Below are 15,787 nucleotides of genomic sequence, written 5' to 3' on the forward strand. Positions count from 1 at the left end.
ACGGCCTACATGTCGACTCTCTCGAAATGAAGGCTATCAAGTGGACACTTTAGTAAGTGTTAAGTATTACAGAGCATCTATTTTTTTTCAACGTTGTTCCTGTTTTATAAATTTGCCAGATTTGTTTATTGTACAGTCGTCTTTGAGTTATTCCAGCAACAATAAGAATGGTTTGGTGTTACATGTATATGCTTGTTATGAGCGACACAGAACTAATTCTGAAAGGTATACTAATGAATGCCGACACTGAACAGAGCTTATGTCACACTTATACCATTCATGCGTTTACAACTGGAAATAGTACTGTTTTGTTTGTTTGTTTGTTGTTATCATTTTGAAAAGTTTCGCATGACATTGCAACCGGAACTAAAATTCTTCTCTACTTCGAGCCCTTCCACTATTCAATGATATTTGATTTGTTGCCGTTGTTACCACCCATGTTTAAATGTTGCTCTGGACAACGCCTACGTAGAACTGTAGTATTCAGCAATGAAACACAACACACCCAACAGAATACCGCGATGATGTTATATTTACAAATTGTTTTTCTTTTTCCTTTTTCTTTTTTCTTTTTTACAAAAGGAGGAAGAATAAATTGTTGGCAGACATAAAGTAAAGCCAACAATGACAACCACACTGTTGTGATTATTCATTGTTCACACTATTTGCACTACCATAAATGACTGCCAATCAGCAACAACACAAACAATGAAACTGATAAGCTATGACAATAACACTGAACATCTCACGAGCTGTTACCACAAGAACACTATTTCATACTTTAATCAAGTAGCATATATACGCACAAAATTCATTAAGACATACTATACTACTACTAGTCATCACTCTGTCATTGCGCGTTAAATCGGTGGTATAGGCGAATGAATCAATAGAAAAAAACCAGCATAGGCGCCCTACTTCACGTCAATACAAACAGTCTCATTGAAATCATTTTCACTTTCTACAGTTTGGTCACGAATTGAACAGGTAAAGAGAATAGGCATAGAACATTGCAGACGAAGACAGAAAGGAATGCAAGCGAAGACATTCGGACACACTGCATTATATTCTAAAAGCACGTAATACCTTGTTGACGAACAAACACATTTTCATATATAGTACCGACAGATATCACTGCAATAATCAATCTCGCTTTCGGCGAGCGTGTACAGTATTACGAATGTAAAAACTTGCACCATGTGAAAGCGCGTCGCCCTACATACAATCACATGATTGCAGGAACGAGCTGTTGGTCTGTTTACTTTTTGAATTTAATGTACAACATATTTCAGTGCAGGTAATACTTTCAAAATCGAATCATTCGAAACGAACTTTTTTTCGCAATTCATTTGTCATTTGTCATTCTTACCTCAGAACAAACTTGCAAAGTATCTCTCAATCTATGAACCACGCGTACATGAGTGCACGCGGTTCACATGGTGTTACTGATTGTCAAAAAACAAAAACAAAAACAAAAAACGCTGTGGACATTGGTACTGACATGCTTACATGCTGATACTGCTTCATTCAAGACGATGAAAGAAAGCATTTTTCAAAAACGAGCACAAAAAAAAAATAATAAGAAAACAACTTTATAGGCTTGTCCACAAATACAAGGCAGAAAATAAAAATGATGAAAGCTTTTCTTCGTCATTCAGAAACCTAATATCACAAGATACTATTGTTGCCGAAATGGATGCATAGTGTAGCTGTTATTGCTTTTGGTACCAATAAACACAATGTAAAAGTGCACTTCCATACAAAATGCAATCACTAGAATGTATTATTTTAATCCACACAGATTGGTATAAAAAACCACAAAAATTGCATATTATCAACTAATAATGAGCGGTTTTCATGATTCACTCGTTTGTTTGTTTGTTTGTTTGTTTGTTTGTTTGTTGTCAAGAATTCGTCGACAACAATATAAAAAACAGTAATGATTGGGGGCCCGTTTCATAAAACTTGTCATCAGTGACAAGTTGTCATAGATGTGACAAGCTACTGAAATCCTTGCATCTGATTTGCTGAGAGAAAATTTGTCATAGAAATGTGGCAGTCGTCACTGATAACAAGTTTTACGAAACGGGCCCCAGATCTCTTGTCAATTCATATTCCTCGTTTTATGAGTGGAAATATGTTTAATGAAAGAGAAACTTCACTCGTTAATCAAGTTGACATTAATGAAAAGAGAGAAGTCAAACAGAACGATGTAAGTTTCATAAAGCTCGATGTGGTGTAGAAGACAGCATAAAAAAAAACTATAAAAATTCAAAACTATTGCACATGTTTAACAAAATTAATATTAGTCCAAATCACATCGTCATACAAACTAAAACAGATGATAAAGTATTCGGCTCTCATTACTAGCACTATTGTAGGATATTAGATATTTCAGATATCATTTAAAGTCAGTATTTAGTACCTCCCCTTTAAAGCTCATCACTGCTTTCAATCTAAAACAACAACAACAACTCTGGAATAGTTTTGCTATGGTGGACACCATATCTCCTTATTACAGTCACTTGCAACAACAACAAAAATTATTAAAAATTTGAAGAAAAAAAAATCAGTATCACTATGACCGATATCACTCTTTTATTAAAAAAAAAAAATCTTTGAATCTGTCAGATTCAGTAGCTTTTTGACTTCTTTGTTCCAGTTTATCATTCTCTTTTTTTCCCCCATTCCGTTTGTCCGATTCCTACTATTCAATCAAGTCAACTTAATTACGTGGAGCGAAGTTTCACTCTGATTCTTGCGGCCATACGCCAAATAGTGCATAGGACAAATCGAGAAAGAAGTTTGTTTTGAAGTGTCGGACTGTCTGTAACCTGACGCTCACATTAAGTAATAGAGCAAGTTTGAAAACTTGCACACGCAAAGCCTCAAAGGAATGGAAACTGGTAGAAAGACTTCGTGGCTTGTCTCTCCGTTGTATCTGCTTCCAACCACACTTCCTCCAGTAATAGCCTCCGAAAATGAAGCAGAAAGAGCTCTATTTCCGCTTGAATTGGTGTAGAGCTCCATGTAAAGTGGATTGTTCTAGGAAAGTCGGCGCATTTCACGCTATCAGGTCAATTCGTTGAGGATTCACCATGTCCCGGTATTTCCCCAGAAAAAAAACAACAACAACAACGACAACGACTTACAAAATCAACCCTCCTGATTGCGTTGCCAACGAATGCGGAAAAACAACGAGTATAACAAGGTCGAAACAAAATGAGTACACAAAAACATAATTATCTTGTCGTAGAGATGAAATTCAGCTCTTGTTCTTCTTAACACGCGGTAATAACCGATGATGCCTCGTGCTTACAAAGCAAGAGTTCTGAATTCGGGATGTGCGTCCGTATACACGGTGTCCTTGAACAGGAAGCACTGTCCCACATCTCCAGGCAGAAATACGTTGAATTCACGATGGCCAAGAAATGGGCATGAAGGTCGGTGAGACCAGGCACTCCTCCGAGTCCAGGCACTCCTCCGAGTCAGCTGTCTGCCGTGACTGGTCTTTCAGCCATATTTATTGTGAAGACTGGAAGAGAGTAGATTGTTCGTCAGAGATCCCCATGACTTCATAGCTGATGGAATGTGTACGATGTCTGTTCGTACGGTGAACCTGAAATCCAATCACAGGAAAGAAAAAAGGTTGAACTATGACACACGAAGATGTCGCGACAGTAATCACATTCTTTGTTCCCTTCGTAACCCTACAATATCAGAGATAACAACTCCCCTTTCACACAACAACATCAGGCAGCTTTCCAAGAAATGTATTACCCGCTTTCATTGCTGAATTCCTTTTACAGCCATGCATTTATAGAGTGATAGATAAAGCCCATGCATTTGTTATAGAGTGATAGATAAAGCCCATGCATTTGAGCTCTTTTCTTCCGCAGATAAGGTCAGTGTTTAAGAGAAAATAGATTTAAATAACACAGAACCTACGAACGAAACTTACACTTTCACTTATTTTAATGTTCCTTTCAACAGAGTAAATGACTAAACTAGACTACAGATGAAGAGAAACAAAGGTTCGTTCGGATGTTTTCTGTGATCCTCAGGCCTTGGCTTTAGTGCCACACCATTTCTTGTGCTAGAATTATATAACCATCCTATCCTTATGATTAAACATGAAATGCATTTTTAAAACACTTAATTTCATCAATTATGATTTGTACACACCTTGATCTTGGATTGAAGGGTTCCCGACGTTCGTAGATAGGACGTAGCTGTGACCCGCCATACTGTGGCTGCTTGGGCATGTCATGCTGGTCATAGAGTCGTAGGTACCCGGCTCAATTTTGATGTATTGGCTATGTGGTGGGCCGTACCCTACCGCTGAGTGTGTTCTATCTGTTGTCAGCCCTTGTGAGAAAGCAAGATGAGAAGAAGGTTATATCTTTCAGTGAGTCCTGTCTTTAAAGTTAACGCTATCATGATTATTAATTTTCTGGATAACGTTCTGACCTCGCTCACGTCCAACGCAAATTTTTTGTAAACTGTAATTTAGCATCAATAGTGACGTTATCGTCTTTTTAAAGCACCTTTTCAAAAGACCACGTTAAGTTAACAAAACGTTGGCATATGCTTGACCCGCTCAAAAAAAAAGGGGGAAAAAGCATTTTTCCTTATGATTAATGACACGACCTGACGAAAAATCAGAAATAATCCGATTTTGCTCATTTTCATCTGCTGGGCAAAACCACAACATGGCAAAAGGGTCTATTGTTATCTAACTCAAGACGCGCAAAAGGGGAGGAAAAACTCTGAAAGGCCATCATTATCGTTGTCCTCTTATACTCACTGTTGTTATGGTTCATCATGTCAAACTCGCTATCAAAGGACCTCCTCGTTTGCATGTGCTTCTGCATCAAGAGGTAGTCACGTGACGGGTCGGGCTCCATGTTGTTGTTTCCATCCAGCGGCGAGTCGCCGCGCGGGCTGTTGTCGGGGCTCTCACCGTGCATTTCCATGACCATCTACAAGGATGACATCAAAGCCAAAATGGCGCCATGTTAGACTCATTCATTCATTTGTTCTTTATTGATTTATTTTGTTTCTGACTGATTTTTTTTTTCCTATTACAGTACAGTCACACTATAACAAAGTCCTCGGGACAGGCCGTTTTCTTTTGTTATATCGAAATTTCGTCATAGTTGAACGGCAAACTGTATAAAAACAATCATTTTAATATTCAGGCTGTAGAGCACCAGGTATCGGCATGTCTTCCGCTATGCTCCAGACAACAATAATCACCAAACTACTTTCATGTTCGAATGAAATGACTTATTTATTTGAAGATGTTAAACAGAATTGTTGTTTTCATTTGGCATTCAGGAACTGATTTGTCTGTCATAAAAATAACTTTCACGTTCGGACGAAGTAGTTTATTGATTTATTTGTTCACAATTCCTCCGACATTTGTTTGATTTCGGTGGGGTTTTTTTGTTCCACAAACGTTTTTGCCACACGAGCTGAAAAGTGTGATGTGTTTACATGGTCCCTCGCTGTTCAGCAGAGAGAAATGTTACATTTTGTCTGTGAGCTTTTCATGCAGATCGATCGAAAGAATAGTAAAGATATTTTGGACAATTTGAAACAAATATCTGGCAATATAGAACCCTTAGATTTTAGGTGATTGCTAGGCCTTTTCTGTCACTAGTCACAAGTGGATGTGCCGAACAAGTATTATGAAAACAGGCGGCTTTGTTTCAAAGCAAAACACGGTTTCAGGTGCAGCTTAGGAGATAATATTTTCTCTCACATGTATTTTGCACGCAATCTATTCATCACGACTGGTGTTTCACGCCCAAACCTGGTTTAAGAATTTAGTGGCCAATCAACTGGACAATTAATAGCGGGCTAGCCTAATTACCGTCCAAAGGTTTGTGTATGTTCGGATGCTGCACCAGTCGCGTCCAAACAAGGCTCACCCACAACAACCTGTTTTCACTCTTATGGTGTCTCGCTAACCAGCGTTCACCAGTAGACAACTTTCTCACCATTTGGCACCTGTGTTAGCGAGCCACTTCAAACTGTCTGGGTATTAATTACTCTTTCTTCCTCAAATGGGGTTTTCCTATTCCTAGCTGAGCTCTTACCATCAAATGCAAACGGCTAGTGCATTTACTGTTACCACACATGGAGTAATTAGTATCAGATATCAGCTATAAAAAGTGGTGAACGGCATTAAGGAGCTCGTGCAGCGCAGTAAGATACTGATTATATAGGTACAGTTTCTGCGCTCAACAAATGATTTATTGTTTGAGTCAGACTTTAAATTCATTACAGCTAAATATGTTTGTCATCTTTTCTGTCTAATAATGATAATACTAATACTAATAATAATAATTAATATTATTATTATTATTATTATTATTATTATTATTATTATCATCATTTTTATTATTATTATCATTATTATTATCACCATCATCATCATCATCATCATTATCATTATTCACTGCTGTTATCCGTACCTGTGCGACTTCAGAAACCGTCATATTGCTGCAGTCACTGTCACTTAGATCCTCTGTATATAACAAAATTTTATAGAGGGGAGAAAGAAGAGAATACGTTGAGTAAGCGAAGGAGAGAGGTATGAGTTGGAGATCACCAATAAATAAACAGTCATGGAGGAAGCTACGGGGTAAAATTATGCTCGTGGGAAAATGCTTTGAAGTGGAAACGGTAGTGAACGCCAAGGTGTCCGGGGATCCAACCAACACATGTGGATTGAACTTTCCGTGCTTGGCTGCTCCTCCTCTCACAGTATGAGGATTTGAGCTGACTCTGTTTGGATTGCCCTGCCAGTGTTTTACGATTAGAGGAAGAGACGATGGGACTCAGCGAAGAGAAGCTTCCTTTTGGCGTGTTTGTCTAGGCCGGATCGCGGTCATGGGACAGGAAATTTCGGAGAAAAAAAAATATCTGAAGCAATTGCTTTGCAAATTAACTATTTGAACTGCGGAAAGTCTGGGATTATTAAAATACCACGATGACCTGGAGTGACGAAAAATGGTCAGAAACAGATTTTGGACGACGCAGTATTTCATGTCAAAATGAAGTCGTGAGGGTAAGAAAAGCTCAGCACCGGAAAGGGACTGGCATTATTCTCTTGCGGCCTAAAGAGAACGCTTCGTTCCCCAGTCATACTCACTCTATCAGTCGATGTTCGCCTTCCTATATAACTTTGAACGTTTTAATCCGTGCTTCACAAGTAGATGATAATTAATTTAATCAAAACAAACCCCTAAGAGGAGGTACCTGATGACCAGTTGAAGCTCTCATCTTCTTTCAATTTTTTTTTTTTTTTTTTTGGGGGGGGGGGGAAATAAGAGGGTACAGACGAGGATCTTTAACTAAGAAGCTTCTCACCAGAATATTGGTCGTATGCGGGATGGAAGTGATGGTGATCTTGGTGATGTGCCATGTTCAAACCCATGCTGCCCCAGCTGTTCCCGTGTCTCTGTCTCATGATTTCGGGGTAGGGTGGAGGCGGCGACTGGGGCGTGGTGACTGGGGTGGACGCTGTGGTACTGCATGGTGACGTGCACGCGCTGTGTTGAATCGTCGTGGTCAGCGCTTCCGAGGGTGATGGCAGGTACGGAAAGCCGTTCTGTGACGCCAGAGCCGGGAAGGGCGTGGTCGGCGAGGTGACCGACGACGGGGAAGAGATACCGGGCGGTGAGTGCGTCGTCATAGCGCTGCTTGACGTGGTTAATCCGTTCGGATTGATGACACACTGTACGTTTACGCTGAGGATATCTAAGAGATAAAACAATGGAAAAAAAATTTGACTCAGAATTCTCCTTATACCAATAAAAATTTAGAAAGATGTCTTAGTACTCCACAAAACAAGATTATTAATCGTGAAAAAGAGATCTCTTTCAGAATATACATAAAACATAGTATGCATCATTATCATTTTTTATTTGGGGGGGGGGGGGGTGGAAATCAAGCTGTGCCGCATTGAACACATCCGCAATGATTTCGGAAGGTCAGCCAACAGCTACCTTCCACGAAACGCGAAAATCGGACATTCCCTGTTGCCATTTGGAAATCAATATGATGTCTCCCTAAACAAAGACCAACGAAATATTCATTTGTTTTATTATCAAGGAAGTATCGCAATTTCCTACCCACATTGACCCTGTTCTAAATCAAGCCTTTGGGCCCAGACACGATTGCACGAAATCGGAGTGTTCTCTGAAAAAGGGCAGAAGTCAGTAGAGTTCCGTTATCGGCACAGATCCGCTGTCTGCACCCTAGGAGTTGTGTCCATCCTGGCGGAAACAAACAAGAACCCGTTTCTAAACTTCATTGCTATACTCTTTTATTACTCTGTAAACTTGCAGGATGGTTTTTGGACAAACCAACCGCATTCTAATCTTTGGTGCGACCTAGTTTACGAAGTTCGTCGAACCATGATGCTCTTGCTTCATCCTGTAACTTCATCTCAACTGGCCCGTTACTTGATTAATATCATTAATATCATTTGCAGTGTGCCTCAACAAGTTTTAAGGAGATAATACAAGCATACTAAATACCTGGTATTCTCTTTCGTAAAACATCATCGACAGAGGACTGGGTTGGGTTGTATGTCGTCGGAGTAAATTGAGAAGACCCTTTGGTTGCGCCCTAAAAAGAAATATCGAAAATAAATAGCAATATAAAGATTATGATGACGCAATGTCTCGGTGTTTGGTAGACATGACAATGGAAACGTCATCATGTTTTTACGAATGTTATACGGCATTTCCATGGATATGCACTAAGATAAGGTCGAAATAAGGTTTATTTACTAGTATACGCCGGAGGTTTGGTCGACATTCTCATATACTAGTACTGCTAAAAACGGGATCTTTGACTGCTAGGTTGTCTCTAGCTTCAACTTTTATGTCGACATGCATGGCTTACTCCAGAATTACAAAGAGATATTTACAAAGACAGTCAGTTTTCATGATGGTGAATATTGATTCCATTTATTGTATAGAGTAATGTCCTGCATAATTCAAAAGAATACCCTTCGTACAAGTGAAATGAATATGAATATTCTTCTTACGTCATTTCCCGGTGGACAAATGACCAGGTTCTTCTTGCGTTGTCTCCGCTCCTGCCTGCTTGCTCTCGATTTCGAGGAGCTTCTTTGTCTTCTTGTTGCCTTGGAAACACAAGCTGGAGAGGGAAGTGGTTGTGAAGAATGCGGCGGAAACAATGGGGAAATTAATAGTGGGAATATGACAGAGACAGGGGACGTAGGAAACACTATAACATAGTCGAACAGCGTTTTACACGGATTAAACAAGGACAAAAGTTAAGAGCTTGGGCTATTATGAAACGATGTAACAGGCTTGCAGTAGATTATGTATTAAGAAGGGACGTGTGGTTGCGAAGGAAATTATCTAAATCGCCCTAATATTATGAAAAAGAATACACATATACAAGTACATATATATATATATATATATATATATATATATATATAAAACTATTCAAACGCAATATACTACCTGGGAGGGCACTGAAGAAAATAATGCAAAGTATCATACCTAACTATCCATTATAATGATATTTATTAACATTTTGCAAACTAAGTAGACAAACTTAACAGCTCTCATAAACAATTTGATTTTAGCATACTTTATTTCTTCACATATCAAAGCAGGTATGTGAACATTCCTGGGTTACTACCTGCCCATAGGCAGGTAAGTACAAGGAAAAATACAATACACCGTTACAACACAATAGTATTGACAGAGGCACAAAAGTATCTACAAACAAAGATTACATATTTGATGAGCTGATGCAAAGCAAAAATAGAATAACGCTGTTCTAACATATTATATCTGATTTAGCACCAGAAAATGATGATTTCGGTCACTCATTCCATACATAAAACTATCGAAACACACTACAGATAAATTCATGCATTTAATCTACTCAGAGTATTACATAAAATATTATATCATAATATTATATCATACTATACTATATTATACAAAAAGGGAAAAAAACATTCCGATCAAAAAATACATGTAACAACAAACAATTTTGTGATATTTTGTGATTTTGTGATATGGCCGAATGTCTCACCATCGCGCATGTTTCTCCTGGACTTCTTGGGATGGAGTCGGTAGACCTTGTAGGCATCGTTACCCTTTGATTTCCCCTTCTCGCGGAGCTCCTCGATGTCCGGCAGCGAGTTGATGGCGCACCGGAAGTTGGCCTTCCAGATCTTCGGGTTGGCGCGCGGCGAGTCTGTCGCGGGGTCGTACTTCTCTGTTATACAAGCAGACAGAAGCACGGAAAACACACAATATTATTGAATGTGACCTTTCCGATTAGATGTTAATGAAGATACGTATAAACAAGAACACTGGGGAACACTTAAAGTTTCGGGAATATAGTTGAAAACATTTTGATGATGTACGCGTCAATTTTCACGTCCTTCTTTTTCATATGATATGGACACACGTGCACATAATAATCATGCACACATTCATGTAGGCCTACTATGTATACAAAGCATTGTGTATGTATACAGTTATCTCTTTCAATCCGTCTGTCTCTCTTTCTTTCTCTACACACACACACACACACACACACACACACACACACACACACACACACACACACACAGTCACATTTATGTATGTGATGTGTACTATGCATCAAACTGCATACATACAATCATAGAATTTTATGAAGAATGCATGGTTGATCGTATACAAGGGCATACGCTCATTCCGTTATATTTATGTGCTTATACTGTACTGAAATACTCGTGCTCCTGCATGCCATGTCTACATGGAGTAAGTCTGTAATTCGCAAGATCTGTTAGTCTGCTGACAGAACGAGAAGAAAAAAAAACATCAAAAGCGCCATGTCGACGGCGGCCAGCATTGGCGTGGGCTTAAAACTCAACTTTATAACAAAGATGTTAGGGATGGTCCTTTTCGGTCAGTTAGTTAATCTTACCACAACCTTTTGTGTCGGGCTGGCAGTTTGTCGCATTTGTGCCCCGCCTAAAAACCATGGAGGTATGCGGTTAACTATCTAGGGTCCATCTTCTAAGAAACCTTGCCATGTGCCATGAATAGTCAAAGGGCCTCACCTCAGAATGATGCCGATTCTGTTGCTATAATATCGTTATCTTTAATACATTCTCCATAAGGAGTTGAGCTCGAATTCAGAATTTGACGGAAAATACTGTACTGGAGGCATGATGGAAAATTTATAGTTAGAAGCAGCTTGACAATGACAGAGCAGATAGAAATGTGCCATTGTTAGCATCAGGAAACAAAAGAAAGAAATAGATAACATTTTGTATGTAGGCCCTATGAATAAAGACATTGCTGATGTTTTATATTACGTCTGGTCCTTAACGAGGTTTGTGATACTTGTTTTGTTCGTTTTTCTGCATAGTATTACATTGATGGAAATGCGTTTCAACTTTCTTTCTAATAGGAAAAAAGGATAGAATACAGAATAGGAATAGATAAGTACATTAATCCGTATCGCATGATATGTATGTACTGACGAATGCACAGCTCTGCCCGGTGACAGGCAGTACCCGGCGAGAGGTTCCCAAGAACGGTGTCCGCGAGCGGCGGCGCGTCACCACTACCACTGTGTGACGTCGATCTGCACAGCTGCGCAATGATTCCACTTAATTCGAATCTCTTGGAAAATGTCACGTCGGGTTAAGGACTTAAGCTGATTTGCGACATGTGGGTCAAAATTTTGTCTTTCAGGATCTTCTTGGTGTTTCTCTCTCTCCCTCAAACAAATACAAGTACAAATCAAGTACTAAAAGGTACATCTTAACCTTTCTTTCCCCTCCGTATGGCAATTAAGCGTCAATCGACAATTTCCGTAGGTTTTCAAGGTGTACTGACATAGCGAGAGCAAATTTGAATAAATGAATAAACGTACATTCTACAGTGATTCCTGTACGAGATGTACGTTTATCTGCAACTGTACTTTTTATTGAAGGTTGATGGCATTCTCCGTCATCGCCAAAGTAAAAAAAAAAAAAATAATTAAAACTTGCTACAAATCAGTTACGACGAACTGACGAATCAATATCGAAGTGTTTTAGATCACATGCATGCTTCCCCTCACGTCTTATTTAGATGCGGAAATGGAGTGTGTTCCTACATGTATGGATCTGTTGTCTCTGCAACAACAACAACAAAAAAATCTCTATGAATAATGTGTCGCCTATAGTCAGACACAACTTATGTCTACCCAAAGCCCAAATTTGACGCACTGGTGAAAACATTAACATCAGCATGCCATACACACATACATCAATTGTAAGAGGATCGAGTTGGCAGTTAGCTAATGTTTTGTAGTTCCATGCGCAATCACTTGCGTGCACACTTTAATTTCTGTTAAAGTGTAATCACTTGCGTGCACACTTTAATTTCTGTTAAAGTGTAGGTCATGAATTATCCATTATTTTATATCCATCTAGAGTCAAAATTGAATACAGGTTCTTGCTCCTTTTTTCAGGCGATGTGATGGCAATGAGGACAGTAAAGTCTTCTGATAAAACGTCGGGAGTGATGTACGGAAAATCATGAATCCGCCACCTCCCTGCATGATCGTGTTGTAAAAATGCGAACGGGGGTCTCTCGCACGTCGACAGGCTTCCGAGGGTGTGGGACTGTTGTGCGCACTTGGCCAATGTTTCTTTGTTCAGGAGGTAATTGTCAGCATACCACAACGTCACGGCAAATTGGGCAATGTCAATTTGCAGTGACTCGTTCGCATTCTTCCCTACAGAAGCGCTATTGTAGCTATATCTGCACCTTCAAGGACATCGTGTCCAAATCCACTTGGTTAATTTACTGCTTTGCCACGTTGTGCTACCTTTCCTCGTATCTCTATATCTGATATATATATATATATATATATATATATATATATATATATATATATATATTCATGCTTTCATTTCGCTGTCATACCGATCTGAGATTTGTGTACCTGAAGTGCTCCTGTGTGTTCTTTCCATACCATGCGGAGTATGTATTACGTCCTCCTTGGTCACAGCCTAGGCACAAACTTCCGCGCGCACGGACTCCGCTCCACAGCACGGGCGGTAATGAATGATATTCCACCCACCCCGAGTTGTGCATGTGGCGACGTGCGCATCACAGAGGGTCTAGATTAGTCATACTTGACCATGCTATATGATTCAACATTCTCCTCCTCTGACTCCCACTTTTCCTAAGAAAACAGGTGTGGTCGTCTTCCCTCCCCAGTGGATGCGGGAGTGAAGGAGAAGGGGGGGGGGGGGACCAAAAAGCATCTGTATCTGGTCTGAAAGTGATGCCATTTAAAGAAAAAAAAACCCAAAGAAACAAACAAATGGACAGTTCACTTTCATTTTTTTTAATTATTTCTTCCTTTATGACGGACGAGAAACTAATATGTGATATCGAAGGTATAGAATGTGTTCGGAAGAACAGGTAGGCATTATGATTTGTTAAAGAAAGATCCCCGCGAATTTCGAGGATGACACTAAATGCACTTCATGCAGCACCGCCCAAAAGTCAACTGACACTTTTGTCAGCAATTTACCCTGAGGCGCTACCAAATGGGAATCGTTCTATACCCCCCCCCCCCTCCCATCCCTCTATACTCACGAAAGAATGCTACTTTGTTCGGTACTAGTGCTGCAAAAAATCAGAATTCGCTGGAATATTTCGTCTGACCGCAGAATCAAACATGTGTGCGATATTCCAGCTGCTAAAATGGAATTTAGCACACACAAAGAGAGACACAGAGTGAAAGAACACAATAAACTTCACTCTCAGACAAGTTTGTTCGGGATCGTCCATCCGTTACTTAGAAATTGGTCACAAGACCAGTAGCAAAATGATCACTGAGCTTTTGAAGACTAACGTCTCCTTGTGGTACAAATGACAAAAGCACAGCAGCGTATAGTCTTCATTACTCAGACTTTGATTTAAATTAGACCACTAATGTGTAATAAAAGTTTACAGGTTGAAAGTACTGCTCATACGGAATTAAGAACAGAAATACCCCACATTTGAAAAAAGATAACTTTCCTCATGTTTTGATGAATCTTCCTCTATTTACAAAAATTTTTATGGTCGTCTATTAAGTGTTACTGCAACGGGGACTGCGGTTGGCAGACTGGTCGAGTCACATGACATGACCTAGCCACCCACGCACTCGCACACTTATATGAATGGAATGTCGAGCCGCGATCTCTCCCCAGCTCTGATTGGTCGATTATCGCCGCATAATGATTTGTATGCTACAGTCAATGACAGACTACTTAGTGACAGCTGAAAAAGAAGGCGCAGAATCAAAGGAGAGTAATGACACAGTCTGTGAAGACAACACTGGACCGACCTTTCTTATGGCTTCACCATTATTGCAAGCATAGACCACAATCCAAGGGAAACCATCGATAAAGAACTACCGTTATCATGATAAACCCCTCGTTGGCTACTACCAGAAAAAGATGTGTTGGCAGAATTACCAGTAATGTCAAAACGCCCAAATTGTTGTCTGATGGACGCATTGCTGAGACAATTTTGTTTGAAAATGTTCTTGCGACAGTGCCCTTGTTAAATCGATAAGGACACACAAAAAAGCAAAACAAATACACTTATGAATCATACAATTCATAGAAACTTGCCTTAAAATAGAGCAGTGACAAATTACGTATATAAGTAGGCATATTTCATGCAATTTTAGTCAATGTTCCTACTCAAAATAAAAAGACGGTATGCTCATAATGAAAACAGCATCGCAAGAACTTTGCTAGAAGTATTACACGGCAAAACGATCGACGATCAACCAAACAATGAAAATAGATGCATACTATTTCGATGGTGCTAAATCATTTTACTTGCATATCCCAATGTTCCCCCTCTAGCTATACTTGACTTTAAATTTTTCTTCATTTTTTTTTTCAATTTTTTCAGTGATTTGAAGCAAGGAAAATAGGCCTATAGAATATATCGAAAAGTGAACATAACTCAAAATGGTGCTAAAAACTCTAGTAAGTTTGTAAGCTTAACTGCCTTTTACATGATATACGACTTTCAGCAAGAGGTACTTTCTCTTTGACGCCAGGAATGTTGCTTTTCCAAAACGCTGAATTCCTAAATCGTGTCTGGTCAACGCCTATGGAAACGCCTGGAAAAATAACCATATACTATAACGTTTAAGAAAGTAACGTTCAGTTCGGTGGGTGACTCAATTCTTCCCCACGTGGAGAAATATTGCGAACTGAGATAACCTTGGCTTCGATGCTTCCCGGCAAGATTATCATAATTACGTTAATGATAATAGACGACGTCGTAGGTACACCGCAGCGAATTCTCTCGCCCACGCACTGATCTCGCACTGCAAGGTCCTCGCGGGAATGAAGGGGGGCACAAAAAGTTTGTTGCACCCGTTGCTGGGCAAACCCCTTTGAGCCGCTCTTTGTGTGCGTTCGCTGCATCTCGCTGCCCGGGGGATTTGCACAGTCATGTGATGAAGATTGCGTGGGCGAAAACACGTGCGTTTTCCCCAAGATGCTAAGAACGATGAAACTACAGTGCCTCTTCTCCTAACTTCATATCCCCTTCGAGCTCATGAAGATTTTGTGCTATCGCCATGTTGTTGTGGTTTTTTTTTTCAAACTTAATAAGTTTCAAAGTAATTGGTAGGATAGTATCATGAATATACTCGAGGTTCAAGTTACTTATTTTGTGTCTGCTCCTTTTCTCAAAATTAAGGTTAAGATACC

At 39.6% G+C, this 15,787-nt stretch overlaps 1 protein-coding gene across 1 annotated transcript in view; it reads right to left on the reverse strand.

The window, feature by feature from the left end:
* Positions 1–3,249: 3,249 nt before the first annotated feature.
* LOC140229246 (uncharacterized) overlaps positions 3,250–15,787 on the reverse strand; it is an 18,145-nt gene continuing 5,607 nt past the window's right edge. The window contains exons 2-9 of the mRNA XM_072309523.1: positions 10,099–10,284; positions 9,068–9,180; positions 8,553–8,643; positions 7,381–7,770; positions 6,483–6,535; positions 4,808–4,982; positions 4,186–4,368; positions 3,250–3,619 (exon numbers count right to left, since the gene is read on the reverse strand). Of these exons, the coding sequence (XP_072165624.1) occupies positions 3,576–3,619; positions 4,186–4,368; positions 4,808–4,982; positions 6,483–6,535; positions 7,381–7,770; positions 8,553–8,643; positions 9,068–9,180; positions 10,099–10,284 (1,235 nt within the window). The 3' untranslated portion in view covers positions 3,250–3,575. The remainder of the gene's footprint in view (positions 3,620–4,185; positions 4,369–4,807; positions 4,983–6,482; positions 6,536–7,380; positions 7,771–8,552; positions 8,644–9,067; positions 9,181–10,098; positions 10,285–15,787) is intronic.

Source organism: Diadema setosum, chromosome 5 (genome assembly GCF_964275005.1).
Source record: "Diadema setosum chromosome 5, eeDiaSeto1, whole genome shotgun sequence".
NCBI classification, from domain to species: Eukaryota; Metazoa; Echinodermata; class Echinoidea; order Diadematoida; family Diadematidae; genus Diadema; species Diadema setosum.